Source organism: Alligator sinensis, unplaced genomic scaffold, assembly GCF_000455745.1.
Source record: "Alligator sinensis unplaced genomic scaffold, ASM45574v1 scaffold499_1, whole genome shotgun sequence".
In the NCBI taxonomy this organism is placed as follows: domain Eukaryota; kingdom Metazoa; phylum Chordata; order Crocodylia; family Alligatoridae; genus Alligator; species Alligator sinensis.
The window spans coordinates 3103424-3119107 of record NW_005841864.1 but is presented as its reverse complement, the minus strand read 5'-3'; the positions used below and the strand labels follow the sequence as shown (position 1 = coordinate 3119107).

Here is a 15684-nt window from a genome sequence, read left to right as displayed (position 1 = left end):
CTTTCCTGCCTATGCAGGGGGTCGGACTCGATGATCTATTGAGGTCCCTTCCGACCCTAACATCTATAAATCTATGAAAGACAGGGACTTTGAATGTGTGTCTGCAAACAGAAGTTCCCTGTTTACAAGCATGCACCTTGCGCATATTCCTGGCAGCATTGTGGAGCACAGGCTAAAACATGGGAGGAGACCAGACCTCCCCTCCCATGTCAGTTCCTCCACTTCTGTGCTTACAGATGTATACGGGAAAATCCCCTGCAGAGGGATTTCACCATGTGCCTGCAAACACAGAGGAAGGACCCCTGCAGGGGAACCCTGCACTTGCAGACATGCAGGAAAATCTGCAAAGGGTTTTCCTACATGCACCAGCAAACACTGGGGGAGCGGGGGGGGAGTTATCCCCTCTGCACTTGCAAGCACACAGGGAAATTTCCTGGGCATTCACAAAAGCAGAACTTCAAGCACCTAGGGATCTTTACTAGGTAAACTCCTATCTTTACTATATTTTCCCTATCTTTGCTAGATAGACCTCTGCAGACTTTTTCAGATATCTAAGAAGTTGGATTGGGATTTTGAGACTGCATTCTTGGATTTCCATACCTAAATTCTACTTAGGTCCTTTTGTGGCTCTGAACCTATGTTTTTTTCTTCTCCAGGCATGTTACATTAGGTATGCCAGCAGTTGACATATTGCTCCTTAATTATATATATATATATTAGCAAGAGCAGTTAAGACTTTAAAACCCAACTTCCTACTTTCTCCATAGGGACCAGTTCCTGTTTTCAAAATGTGATGACATATTCTTCAGACACCGCTAATTAGCCACTACCCTTGAAAATTCATCTTGACATGTTCAAGAACTTTTTCCTGTTGTAGTTGCATATGGGTTTTGTAAATTATTAATTCCCTCTTATAAGCCACATAGGATTTTATGCATAATACTGCTTGTCTACATCTTCAAAAATTAATAATCTTGCAGCTTTTTTCTAGATATTAATCATCATATTTCTTCTGATGATTTCTATCCCTAAAAATGGAATACAAAGAGGTATTGTAATAATATCAAGAGTTATAATATAGATTTAATAATTTTATTCATTAGTACTAGAGCAGTGCCCAAATCCCCTATCAGGATCAGAGCCCCAGTGCAGAGGGCATTGCATGAGCATGTGGAAAGACAACGGATGTTCCTATCCTATTTTGGCAGCTTCCCCTAGCTGTGATTCCTGAGTGTACCCAGTCCCCCTGTTTTGAGGCGTATACTCCAAACTCAGAAATATTCCAGTGAAGATGCTCTGGGGTATCTTTCTATAGCTGCTGTTGAGACCTTGGTCTCAACTGTGCTCAACAGTGATGACTAGGGATGATCCCAGAGCCTCTCCACCAAGTATTTCTGGTCCTGGATAACCAGGGGTAGGTGAGTAGTGGTATGCTTATGGCTCAACCAGGTGGGGTACCTTGCTGCTATATTTAGCCATGTTCAAACAATCCTTATTTTGAAGTGCTTCCAATCTAATTTAAGAAAAAACATTACTTTGACAAACTTTGACCAAGCAGAACCTTGGTAAGGCTCTGGATCAAGCAATAGTTTGCTTCTGTTTCTGGACTCAAATTTGAACATGATGACAGGACATGAGAAGAAGAAAAAGAAAATGTTGACAAACTAAAATAATGAGTTGGAAAGTAACAATAAATTCATGAGACCACATGCTCTAGCCTTGTGCTTAGTTTAGGAATTCTGAAGGGTATTCTTATTTTGTTTTTACTTTTTTTTTAAGTTTGGCTTTGACCTAACAGTTTTAGTTGACTGATTGCCAGGAGGCATCACAAAAGAAGTGGGTCTAAAGGAAAAAAGGAAAGTGGTATAAAAGTTAATTCAGGGAAAACATTCCAGGAATAAATGGGGATAGGGATATAAACCTCAGGTAGACACTGCCTAGAAAATGTCCATAATATTTATTGCTAACAAAAATGCATGGCAGCACCACTGGGATTCCAGCAGTAATTTACTGAAGTTAATTTTTGAATTATTTGGTTATTTCATTTAATAGAAATTGATCCGGGTACTTTCAAATAGTTAATTAGTATCATGCCTCCCTTTCTTTTATTTTAGTTTATGTAGTATTGATTTTTCATCTTAGTTATAATAAATTTATGGTTACTAAAGTTTTTTTTTTCCATTTTCTAATTTGAGCTCTTTTATAACCTCAATATTCACACCAACATGAGCTTAACTTCTCAATGAAAATCATGGATTTTTTCTCTAAATACAGTATTTATGGATAATATAATTATAAAACATTGTGCTTTACAATGAGTTAGCATTTTTACTTTTCACTGTGGATTCAGCTGTAACCTGTTTATACTACCTGGGAGGGAAATCAGGAGGCAGAAAAGCACCCTGTTATTCCCCTATACCAGGTATCTGTATCATGGGCAGTAGTGTGGGGAAGACCAACTTCTAAGGGTTGCCTAATCCCCCCTCCACACACCTGTGTGCATGGGCAGATTCTGGATTTTGAAAGGGAGTGTGGGAACAGTGACTGGTACTGCAGAAGTGGCTGCTTTCCCTGCCCTCCAGCCTTATACCATGAGGGTGGGCAGACCCTGCGTGGGAGCAGCACCCAGGGACCTTTTACTGGAGAGGGGATGTAAAAAGATGGTTAACTGATTACCAAATCAGCTAACAATCTCCTTTCTCCATCAAAATCCCCTCCCTTCCTTTCCATGCTCACTGGCACCTACCTTCCTATTCCATTCCCCTCTTCACCTCAGGGTGCAGGAAGGGGGAACCTGCCTACTGCTGCCATTGAGCCAGCCACTCCTACCCCACTCTACCTGGGCTTTATGAGGCACTAGACTCAGCCAGGCACAGTAGCAAGTGGGTTCCCTCTCCCTGCACCTCCTCCTTAGCTGGCAAGGAAAACCTCCAGAGACCAGGCAGGAAGGAAGAAGCTGCCTGCTGCTGCTGTCTGGGGCTGAGCCTGGCTCCCTACAGAGCACAGCTGGAGTGGGGCAGGAGTGGCTCTAGAGCTTCCTCTGCCCCTAGCCAGGGAGAGCAGCAGCAGTGGACAGAGAAGGGGAGGGGAGGGAAAGGGAAAAGTCACTGTGCATGGAGGGAAGGCGGGGTGCCAAGGACAGAGGGAACACTGCTTTTGGGGGGGATTTGAAAAAAGTCCCTGGTTGTTGTTCCTGCAGTGCTGTCTGAAGGGTAGTGTGATTGCACCATTGCAGCTCCTCTGGATGCTCCCCTGCCTGGGTGGGGAGTACACGGCACCATGGGTTTCCCATTGGGCTATATCTACACAATGAATAAGATTCTAAGGGTGTTTCTGTGCCTTTCCTCATGATGTGAAGGGGGACTTGTAGACAGATTGAAACTCTCAGACTGTCTGTGCAGCACAATGCATTAGTGCAGCTCTTTGTATGGGTTAATTAGCTTTGAAAAGGAGGGTTTATTGACCCAGTCAGAGCACTGTGCCAGCGTAGCTATGCTACTTCCAATAGCCAACTCATTCGAAGCTAACTCAAGTATTTCTCCACAGCACTGCATTGCACCATGCAGACATCTGTGTCACAATCTGATTCCTGGTCTGCTCTGCTTGTGGTAAAGCCTGTATTATTCTTTTATTTATGCTAAATCAAGAAAGAGGCCATCTTTTTATAGTTATCTATTTCCCCCAGTAATGAGCCTTTTTTCCATTCAATAATTACTTCTCTGCTCATCAGTGCTGTGAAGGAATGAGAGAAAAGGTCAAAGAGTAGCTGGGGAACACTGCATCCCTATATTACCTCACCCTAATGCCTTGTAATCCTGAACCCCAAAGGCAGAACAGCTGAAGTTGTGGTTTCCAGTGTTCTTAGAGGGATTTAAATAGTGTAGCACAAGAGCTTAAGAACAGGATTGCATCTATTGGTGGAAAAAGACTGATTTTCTTTCCTCCAGGTGTGGCTGCTACTTTCAGAAATAAATTTTGGCAAGTATTTTAGTAAAATACCTGTGGTTAATGTACAGTACTAGAGACTTAGTACTACCATTTCTTTTATGAATTTGGTGTCTACATTTGTAGTTATTTAATGCTGAGAAAAGTGGTACACACCATTCTTTTTAATTGTTTGCTTATTACAAAACACAACACAATTTGATTAAAGAAAAATATATTATGCAGGCATCTGCTTGCTTTTATTAATTCTGTAAAAATAATTTAAATCTTTTATATCAATTATAAAAAAGGGAGAAAAATGAAAAAGATTTGAAAAAATTAAGCACGCTAGAGACAGAAATTCGTGTTCTTCGAACATTTTCCTTTATGCTGCTGTTTTCATTGCCTTTTAATCCTTTAACAATGTATTTCTTTTTAAGTATGCTACAGATATATGCATACCCAAAAGTACTTGTGCATCAAGCAGATACTGATGTCTGTTAAAATAATTCTTGAATAAATGATAGAAGAAAATATATTTTGTGTTTCAGTGAACAAGTGATCCACTGACTAATGAATGACACAAAAAATGATTTCCTTCCTCCTTTTTCATGTAATTGATTTGCCACCCACTCTCAATTTAACTTTCCAACATCTATCATAAATTATATTTTAGCTCATGTTGTAAAAAAAAGAAAAATTTAGCTTCTAAAATATTCTATAATGTTTTCCTGTGTAATTAACACCTCATTCACAGTTGTGTATGCCAGTCAAAACCCTGCCTTCCTTCCTTTGACGCTTCCTTGATACTCCCTGTTTAGACTATTCTGATTTGAAGTGTCATCCTCAATACAGCCTAAATACAACCAAACAGGAAAGGAAAGTGTTTTAAAGGAGTCAATGGTATGCTGATCCTAAGAACCCCAAGAGGCTATTTAAAAAGATGAATCATTTTATAGTAGTTTTGTATTTAGACCATCATATTTCAGTCTATATCAGTCATTTCCTTGTAAAGATATTTTTGGAATGATATCTTCTAGCATAATTTTACTATTTCTCAAATAAATATAGCAAATGTTAGCTTATATTTACTCTTTCTCAGCAGAGATATGCCTCAAAATCTCATATAGCTGACTGCCTTTGAACTTTTGAAAAATATGAATCCAGACATCAGTTTTGGCACCAAAGGCCAAATCCAAAAAGATGTTTGTCTGCTAAAGTGACATTTAGGCTTAATATAGAATCTAAGATCAAAATTATGATCCTAAAAATGCCCACTCAGCTGTAGACAAATGTAAAGGTACTGGAGTGGCACCTCTGTCCCAGTATTGACCATATGGAACAGCTCAACATCTAGCAGAGGGGTAGGCAAAGTCCAACCCACGGGCCAGATCCAGCTGGCAGTGTACTCCATTTCCCAGGAGCCCCTGCCAGCGTGGCTGGGGCCGGTTTCCATGAAGACCCCAGCATCTGTGCTATGATAGCATGGGGCTGAGGTTTCTGTGGAGACTGGCCCCAGGAGTGCTGGCAGGGCATGTGGCAGGGCAGGGAGCTGCTTTGAGGCTGGGCTGGGATCTTGCAGCAGTGACATTGTGGTCCAGAGCCAGGGCAGAGCCACAATCTTCAGCTTGCGTGATCTGGACAGGGACACGCAGGCAGTGGATTGCGGCTCTGCCTCAGCTCCTTGCAGTGGTGACAGTGTGGTCTGGAGTTGGGACAGAGCTGCAATCTGCTGCCTGAACACCCCTACATGGATCATGCAGGCTGCATATTACAGCTCTGCCTTGGCTCCAGACCATGCTGTCATTGCTGCAAGATGCCAGCCCAGCCCCAGAGCAGCTCCCTTCCCTGCCACATGCCCTGCCAGTGTTGCTGGCACCAGTCTCCTTGGAAACCCCAGCCCCATGCTATCACAGCATGACTGCTGCTGGGGTCTCCATGGAAACCAGCCACAGTCATGTGGGCAGAAGTGGGAAATGGAGTCCAGCTGACAGACAGATCCGCTATTTTGCCCACCCATGATATAGTATATCCCAGCCAGTTGGGATCCAAAACTAGGCATCCTTCTTTATCAGTCCCCAGAAAAGTTCAGTGTGGTGAACACTCTCAGAGCATGCTTCACTGGTAGGATCAGGTCCATCACAAAATGATGTGGCATGACCATATTTTATATATTAGCCTAATGGTTGAAGTACTGTCCCAAGAAACAGCCCTAGTTCAGTTCCCAGTTCCCTCTTTAGTCTTAAGGGTACCAACCCACATCTTTTATCTCTCAAGGGAGTGCCCTAACTACCAAGTGTTGGCAGAAATGTATAGGATAGAGTACTCTCTGTCCCACCTATTGACGTTTTATAACTGCAGAAAAGATTCAAAGGGGGGGGATTAAAAATTATATGATGACTATAGATAAGTGCTTAAAGCATTCACTTGGGTCCCAGTCTTCATTCCCATGGCCATTTCTATATTTTTCATTAAATAGTCCTTGGATAAAATACAGACACAGTCCTGGGAGCAGGGAACAGCACCCAATTATGTGATGCTAGAGAAGTGTTTGTTTGATTAAGTGTCCAGTGTCTAAAGGTATTGTCATGAACCCACAGAGAAACAAGATTGGTGCTGGGGATTCATGCATAGAAAAGTTCCTGAATTAGATTTACTAACTAACCTAATGTTTAGTCTCTATTTGTAGCTCATGTCAAGCTGTGTTCAGTCTGATCATTTTTATATTTGTATGAACCCTGATATGTGATGTGAATGTACTTTTGTATTTTATAACATGACTGACATTAGCCAGTGAAGTAATTGCTGATTAGGTATCAGGACACTCAAAGGTGTTTTATACCTCAGAGGAAAAAAGGCCTGTTTAGAAGGGAGGTAATCTCTAGGAACTTGCATTTGAGATGGCCATTGTCAGCCAAGAGGGTGTCACAGAATCATAGACAATTAGGGTTGGAAGGGACTTCAGGAGGTCAACTAGTCCAACCCCCTACTCAAAGCAGGACCACCTCCAACTATAACATCCCAGTCAAGCAAAACTCATGACATAGGTGACACTGTGTGTGTGTTAAGGCACAGGGGGATGAAAACTGCAGGCCTGCTAGGGGTTGCTGCAGCCACAAAGCCTGCCAGCTGTCAAGCTGTGATGGCTTATCTTGTGTTTTTATATTTATATGTTTATTATGAAAATAATGAAATAGAAAAATATATCCTAGGAAGCTTTTGGTTTGAAAAACACTTTGTCAGGCTGAGGAAGTACATGCAGTTGGTGTGTCTTCTGGTCCTAGATGGAAGGAATAGTAAAGAAGCCAGAGGCTGGCCTGGCATGCAATGCAGGCAAGAAAGCAAGTCAGTGAAAATGGAAATGGAGGCATCATGGGGTGAGGGACAGGCTGGGGGGGGGGGGGGAAGAGGGATGTAGCAGCACAGGTAAAAGTGCAGAGGTACCTGAGGAGTCAGATCTATCAAAAACAACAAAACCCAACTACCTGCGGGGGCACATTCCTCCCCAAAAAAATACTCTGCCTCCAGTCTCAGGCCTGATCCTGAGATCACGCCGCAGACCCCCCTACAGCTGCCTGGGGTGTAGGGTTCCTCAGCATGGGGACTCTGGTGCAGAACCCCCGCTCTCAGGCACACAGAGACAGGGTAGCAGCCAGCTCGGAGCTGCCTGCTACCCCATCTCGAAGAATCCTGTGCCTCAGCCAGGTGGGGAGCAGCTGGCTCGGGTGCAGTGTGTCTCAGTGTGGGAGCTCTACAGTGCATAGAGTCAGGAGAGCACCCTGGATTGCCTGCTTCCACGTCTCCACATGCCGCATCCAGGCTGACTGGGGCACAGGGGCTGCCTGCCGACTAACCCCACACTAAGGCACCCTGTGCCCCAGCCTACTCCTCACCTCAACCCTGCAGCACATGGAGCAGTGCGACAATGTGTCCTGCTGCAAAGTGCACAGGCAGGGGTGTGCACTGCAGCACAAAGTTGCAGTACAAAATTGTGCTGCTGCAAATGCACACTCCTGCTTGTGTGGATGCAGCCTAACAAGGGAAGCTGCTGAAGACAGGTCTCTGGTCAGAGATTAAAGCTGCATTTTAGTGAAAGTGCAATGTAAGATCATAATCTATTACTTTATGGATATTTCAGTTTCATAGTTGTTAGGGGCTGGAAGGGACCTTACAAATCATCGGGTCCAACCCCCCTGCATATGGGCAGAAAAGACTGGGTGTCAAGATGGGCATCAAGACATTTTTTGAAGATTGCCAGGGTGGATGACTGTACCACTTCTGGAGCAGCCTGTTCCAAACCCTCAGCACTCGGCTTGTAAAGAAGTGTTTCCTTATGCCTAGTCTGAAGCAATCCTCAGTCAGCTTGTGCCCATTATTTCTTGTCCTCCCCTGAGGGGCCTTGGTGAACTGATGCTCTTCCAAACCCTGATGTACGTCCCTGATATACTTATAGGCTTCAGCCAAGTCCTCCTGAATCTTCTCTTCTCCGGGCTGAACAATCCCAGGTCCCTCAGCCTCTCCTCATATGTCTTGGTCTTCAGGCCTCTAATCATTCATGTGGCCCTCCTCTGGAGTCTTTTGAGCTTTTTCCTAGATTTCATAGACATTTGGGTTGGAAGGGACCCCAGAGGATCATCGAGTCCAGCCCCTGCCCCAGGGGCAGGAAGTCAGCAGGGATCATAGGATCCCAGCAAGATAAGCACCCAAATGTGTCTTGAAGGTGTTCAAAGTGGGTGCTTGAACCACCTCCGGCAGCAGTCTATTCCAGACCTTGGGGGCTCAGACAGTAAAGAAGTTCTTCCTTATGTTCAGCCTGAATCGGTGGCAGTGGAGTTTGTGACCATTCGATCTTGTCATCCCTTGGGGCACTCTGGTGAACAGATGTTCCCCCAGATCCTGATGAGCAACCCTGATAAACTTATATGTGGCCACCATTTCACATCCTTCTTGAAGTGCAGGGCCCAAAACTGGACGCAGTACTCCAGTTGCGGTCTCACCAAGGCTGAGTAAAGTAGGAGGATGACATCCTTTGCCCACTCGAGATGCCTCAGTGGATGCATGCCAGTGTTTGGTTAGCTCTTCCAACTATGATATCACATTGGAAGCTCATGTTCATTTTGTTGTCAATCATGATACCCAGGTCTCATACAGTTGTCATGCTGGCAAGCAGAGCACTGCCGAGCCTCTAAGTGCGTTGTGGGTTATTTCTCCCCAGATGGAGCACTTTACATTTCATTGCATTAAATGACATCAGGCTGAGGTCTGCCCACTTCACAAGCCTGTCCAGGTCAGCCTGTATTGCCAGCCTGTCTTTGAGTGTGACAGCACTTTCCCATAGCTTGGTGACGTCAATGAACTTTGACAGCTAGTTTGTAATACCTGAATCCAAATAATTAATGAGCATGCTAAAGAGTACCGATTCAAGTACTGACCCCTAAGGGACACCACTGGACATCCTCCACCATGATGACTCAGTTCCATCTATCAGTACCCTTTGGGTCCTACCATAAAGCCAGTTACCTAGCCACAAGACTATTAAGTAGTTGAGGCCATATTTTCCCAATTTGACCATGAGGACATTGTGGGAGACCAGGTCAAAGGCCTTTTTGAAATCCAAGTATATGACATCAACCTCATTTCCTTTATCCAGGTGGTGAGTAACCTGATCATAGAAGGAAATGAGGTTGGTCTGGCACAACCTGCCTGCGACAAAGCCATGTTGGCTATCTTTCAGAATACTGCCTTCAGTTAGCCTGTGTGTGATGGTTTCTTTGATGATTTTACCTGGGATTGAGGTCCAAGCGATTGGCCTGTAGTTTCCTGGGTCCTCCCATCTCCCTTTCTTAAAGATCAGTATCACATTGGCTTTTTTTGAGTCTTCTGAGACCTCTACCAAGCACCACGAATCTTTAAATAACTTTGCCATCAGTTGTGCGATGACATTGACCATTTCTTTTAGCACTCTAGGGTGTAGTTTGTCCAGTTGAGGTGACTTATACATATTTAGCCTTTGTAGGTGCTCGCCCACAAAATCTATGTCAACTATGGGAGGGTGGTCACCCCTACCATGGTCATCCTGTATCCTGTCTAATACCCTTGGACTGGTGGAATACCGAAGTGAACTATTGATTTAGGAGTTTGGTTTTGTCCTGGTTGTCGGTTAACAGCCATCCCATTTCATTTATCAGGGCTCCTATGTTTCCCTGGTTCCTTTTGTGACTCCCTATGTATCTAAAGAAGGACTTTTTGCTGCCCTTGATTCCAGTTGCCAATTTGTGCTTGGTTAGTGCTTTTGCTGTCCTGATCTGCTCCCTACAGGTGCAGGCAGCTGCTGAATATTCCTCTTCGGTAGTTGCTCCTGATTTTTATCACTTGTAGGATTCTCACTTTAATTTCAGGAGGTCTCTGACTCCCCTGTTGAAACAAGGGGGTCTCCTAGCTCTTTTGCTGCCTTTCTTGTGAGAGGGAATAGATGTTCTTTGAGCTTTTAGGATTGCTTCCTTGAGGAAAGACCACTCTTCTTATATTCCCTTCCTCATTGGACCATGGTCCCGCAGGGCCTCACCAACCAATCTCTTGAGTTTGTGGAAATCAGCTTTCCTAAAATCGGGGATTTCGACCCTACGGGCTGATTTCCCTGGCCTGTGGTGGATGGAGAAAGTGATCATCTCATGGTCATTATCGCCCAGTTTCCTTTCAATCCGCAGGTTGCTCACTAGATGGTCCCTTTTGGCCAGAACCAAGTCTAGAATTGCCTTGCCCCAGTCAACTTGTAGACTTTCTGAGTTAGATAGAGCTCTTCAATGCAAGTGAGGAAGCTTTGTGAGCGATTGGATCTAACTGAGTGCTCATCCTACAAGACGTCTGGGTAGTTGAAGTCACTTATGATGACCATGCTCTGCGAGCATGCAGCCTCTGCCAGTTCTCTAGAGAATTACCGGTTGAGCTGTTCCTTTTGCCTTGGAAGTCTGTAATAAACTCCTACGATCAAGTCCCCTTCCCCGCACTCTCTCTGTATAATGACCCAGAGGGTCTCAAGTCGCTCTTCATTGCATCCAATTTTCGCCTCAAGGGAGCTGTTATGTTCCTTTACACAGTGAGCAACTCCTCCGCCCTTCTTCCCAATACAATCCCTCCTGTACAGGGTGTATCCCCCTATGCCTGTGGTCCAGTCATAGGTGGGGTCCCACCAGGTGTCTATGATCCCTATAAGATGGTATTGCTTGTTGGTTAGTATGAGGGCCAGTTCTTCCTGTCTGTTTCCCATGCTTCTGGCATTAGCATACAGGCAACTAAGCTTGCCAGTAGAGACCCTAGGCATTCTGGTCAGCGGTGGAATAACATGTCTGTTGGCTGGTGTTGGAGACGGCTTCCTATTGTACCCTGGGTTTTGAGGTTGCCATTTCTTGTGCTCGTGTTGATGGTTAATGGCCCATCCCTCGACAATCTCAGTTTAAAGTTCTGTCCAGGAGGTCCGCCATTCTGGCTGAGAAAAACTTTCTCGTATCTTTGCCTGTTACAACATATGGTAACTGTTTCTGAGAGATTTTCCTTGATTGTGTAATACTTTTTTCTTATTCCTTACTGATTGTCTGTCCTAAGTGTGATTTCAGAGCAGTTGACAAATACAGACTGAGCAAGGGCTGAGGACCTATAATAACTGGATAGTGTATGACTCTTGAGCTGGCAGATCTCCTCTGCTGGAGCTGAGAAGGCCTGGATTGAGACAGGTGGAGCTGAGGTTTACTGAACCAGTACATTGACCCTGGTTCTAATCTCAGCTTTTTTTCATTGGTGAAACAGCAGAATAGTAGAGAGAATTTGGGGGGGCAAAGGGCAAGCGGATGGTAACACCAACACCCCAGTTTGGTCATAGGTATGTTCATTGTAAACTTTTTTGAAGGTTTCAAGACATATTCCTAAATTGCTCCTGAAGTGAAACAAGCTTATGTATAACCACAGCCAAAGACACACATAAGTCAGTTCATTTGGTTCAAGTGAGTACTTGCAAATAAATTGGACCCGTGAATAAATTAGAAATTTGTACCATTTGCTTATGCGATCAGTGTGTATTCATGGGCAAGTATGAATTTTATAAAAACAATTGTGTATTCTTTGCCACTGCAACTTGACATTAATTATTATTGCTTGTTGTTTCCAATAATTTGTTCCAAATTTACTTTTCACAATCAAGATTTAAACTTGCAGATTACTTCCAGTGAATCAGATTAATGCAGTTGTTCACTCAGGGCCTATCCTGGGTCTTTGAAGTCAATAGAAACACTCCTTTTGACTTCAGTGGACATTGGAACATGCCCCAGTTGCATATTTGTATGAATGGATACTCTCCATGTACATGGTAAAACACCTGTTTCATACATAGAATGATAATAACTCAAGCAACAGTGTGTGTATTTCTATGAATATAACTTGTTATGGCTTTCCTCCTTACCCTACCTAAGTGCATAAAACATCAGAAAATTCAACAAAGCAATCCTACTTAAAAAAACAGTTGTCACAGGTCAAGTTATTCTCTACGTTTCTCCTATGCATCCTTACTACTTTTGAAGCAGCACATAGTTAAACACATGAAACACAACTAAACCCTTTGAATAAAGGTCCAATAAAACAAAATCTTCAATACTATCATTCCATATTTGTAGCATAAATCTCAGTTAGGCTGATCAAGTTTAATATTCACATTGAAAGCATAGCAAGTGACACACTAAAGTAAGATACAGCATAATGGGTCACTGTCATTTTTTCATTTTCTAGCACAACATTCCTTTCTTGTATTAGAACTGTGGGGAGAAAAACAAGAAATCAGACTTCATGGATATTTCTAATACTTTTGATCAGTCTGTTTTAATGCGACAAAGATGTTCATGTATATCAGGTTTCTATTTCCCTTTACAAAGTTAAACATTGATATGTTAACTTAACAATTTGAGAGCGTATCTTAAATACATACATTTAAAGTGATATTAGTAGTGACATTTAACCACTGGAAGATTTTAGTCCACTGTCCCGGTCTTGCATTCTCATATAATTGCTTAGTTCTTGGTATCAAGGTTTAGCTGGTTGTGAATCTGAGTAGGTGACAGATGACTTGGGTAATCGAGATCAATAGGTAAGAAACACATATTTCAGCTCACTAGTGACACAGCTGAAAATGAGCCTGGAGAAATAGAGTGCTGGACATATGTTAAATGAGCTACATTCAGCCTATATAATTATTATGCAGCGTAAAGTGACAACTGTATTACAGTTTTACCTCCCAGAGCTTAGAACCATCATCAGATAAAATGTAATTTATTTGGACATCATTAAGTTGCTGGGTTTGTAGCATATTACTGCCCTATCAATATATTCTCAATCTTGAAACAGTTCTAAATAATTATGGCAAGCAAAATATTTGCATCACCAATTATTTATTTGTACATTTTTTTATCTGTCTTAAAGCTGTTAAAATTAATTGATGCTGCATGAAAAGGTACAAAGTATTTCCAATTTGAATAGGTTTTGATCTTTTTGTTAATAAACACTGCAATCAATCTTTCTTTTAAACAAATTGCTTTATTCCAAATCAATCCTCAGCTGTAATGTTTATGAATGTTTGTGTTCTTGTTTTATTTCCAGGGAAGGCGAGGCAAACCAGGACTTGCTGGTAAACCAGGTCTACCAGGACCCCCTGTGAGTAGCCAGCAGGGAAAGTGGGAACCTGTTTAGAAGTGCTGTAGTTGTTAAAATTTTTGTAATAGGTTACCAATGGAGAGTTTGATAAAACAAAGGTAAAGAATTGGAATCATAAATAAAAGATGCTATATGAAGAAATACAGTAGAGGAAAGAAAAAAAACCAAGATCCAAACTGCAGGGAAGGAAACAGAAATTGTCTAGTTACTTAAAGAAGGACAGGCCATATATGCTAACTTCGAATATTGTGCATTCATTCTGTTTACAAAATGTATGATGCTGTGTTTAAGATGGGATAATTTCTTTCTCAGAGGGGTAATTTGAAAGATGAGGGATTCTGTGATGAGCTTGCCAACAGTCTGAATGGTGGAGAGGATTATTCCCAATGCTAGAATGAGCACTGAACTGTACATCAAATGAGTTTACTGAAGAATTAAAAAGATTAAGAAATACATAACAATATGAAAGGATTTATAATATGCAGCCCTAAAGGTTTTAACTCAGATCTAAGAGTTTTTGTTTTTTGTCTTATTAGAGATACATGATTTGGGATTTGAACTCCATCGTGAGTCTGGTATATAGGGCTCTTCAGATCAGGAATTATTATACTTTTTGATAGAATAAGATTTGATCAGACATGTAATATTGTACCCTGTGTGTCATATTGTAAAAATACCATCCCACAGATATACATAAAAGTTATTAAGATGTAAATGTTATTTCTAGATAAAATAAACTTATGTTGATTAAAGATGCAAATTTCAGGCTAGTGCAGTATGATTAATTTTTAGTTTGCAGTGGAATAATTCAGTAATTTATATTTCAAAACATTCAAACAGCCTAAGCTTCAGCCTTAACTATAGAGAAGCCTGTTTTTCTTCTTTCTAGATACAGTGATAGACAGTTTGCACAGCAGGATGAATAAACTGAAGTGGGTGGCCCCTGCACTCATCTAAGGACAAAACAACTATTACAAATATTGAGCACCTATACATGTGACACACCTCTGTTCCAATGCATGCTAATTAGCATGCATCAAAGCAGACTCGATTAATTGAGCAGAATCCAGCAGTCTGGGAGTCATGTGTATTCAGCGTCCCCGTGTTTCAAAATGGCAGTGGGGGCACTTTAAAGCTCGTTGAACTAGGGATTCCCTGCAATAAAGACACATTACCTACTGAAGGGACCCAAACAAGAATAAAAAGATTAGAGTTGAAAATAGCACCTTTCTGAGCACAAATGCCAAACATTGTCATTTAAACAAACAAACAAAAGACAAGTAAAATAAAACGTGTAGGTTTTAGGCTCAATACATCCTTCAGTTTTTGTGCTTGTGTAAAGCTACATTACATTACAGATTTCTGTGCGGGTAGATTAAAAAATGTGGCTAAATCATCAACAGAGATCCAGGTATTCCATTTACTATGGAAAAACAGAGTAAAACACAGATTTCCCCCCTTACCAGAGTAAAACATAGATTTCTTATTTTAGCAGAGAAACCCACATATTTTGCAATTTGGCAATGAGCCCTCTGCAGGCTGGCAGAGTTGCAGCCTGCAAGGGGCTGGGAGGGAGCAGGAGAAGGGCAGTCATGCAGGGGGCACTGTGTACATGTATCTATGCACATGGCTGCCAGGCAGCCTGGAGAACAGCTCTCACAGGAAGCCCCCATAAGGAGGGAGGGAGTTGGGGAGGGCTTGGGCTGGGGCAGCTGTCCAGCCGGGCAGTGTGTGGGGCTTGAGACCCGGGGCTGCAATACACAGCTGCAAGGCCCCGGCGGAGAGTGGGATGGGGCTGCAGGTGGCTTGTATGCAGGGTGAGGGGGCCAGCTCCCTTCCACAGCACGCGCTTCCAGCAGGGTAAGGTGGGACCCCAAGCCCCACACCCAGATCTGGCCCCATAGACCCATGGCAGGGCTGAGGGACCAGCAGGGGTTGGTGGGGTTTGGAGGGGGAGTGAGGGGCATGAGCAAGGATGGGGGGCTGTGAGGGGGAGGTGAGGGGCACAAGCAGGGCCAGGGAGGTTGTGGGGGGGAGTAAGGGGTACAAGCAGGGCTGGGGAGGCTT

The 15684-nt window shown here is 43.0% G+C and overlaps 1 protein-coding gene across 12 annotated transcripts in view; it reads left to right on the top strand.

Annotated features, from left to right (window-relative positions):
• Positions 1–15684, top strand: part of COL19A1 (collagen type XIX alpha 1 chain) — a 402210-nt gene that overhangs the window by 229883 nt on the left and 156643 nt on the right. For 10 of the 12 annotated variants that reach the window (XM_025191070.1, XM_025191107.1, XM_025191083.1 and 7 more), the window contains one exon: positions 13564–13617. The exons of the other annotated variants lie outside the window; for them this stretch is intronic. In XM_025191070.1, coding sequence (XP_025046855.1) covers positions 13564–13617 — 54 coding nt within the window. The remainder of the gene's footprint in view (positions 1–13563; positions 13618–15684) is intronic. 12 annotated transcript variants of the gene reach the window in all.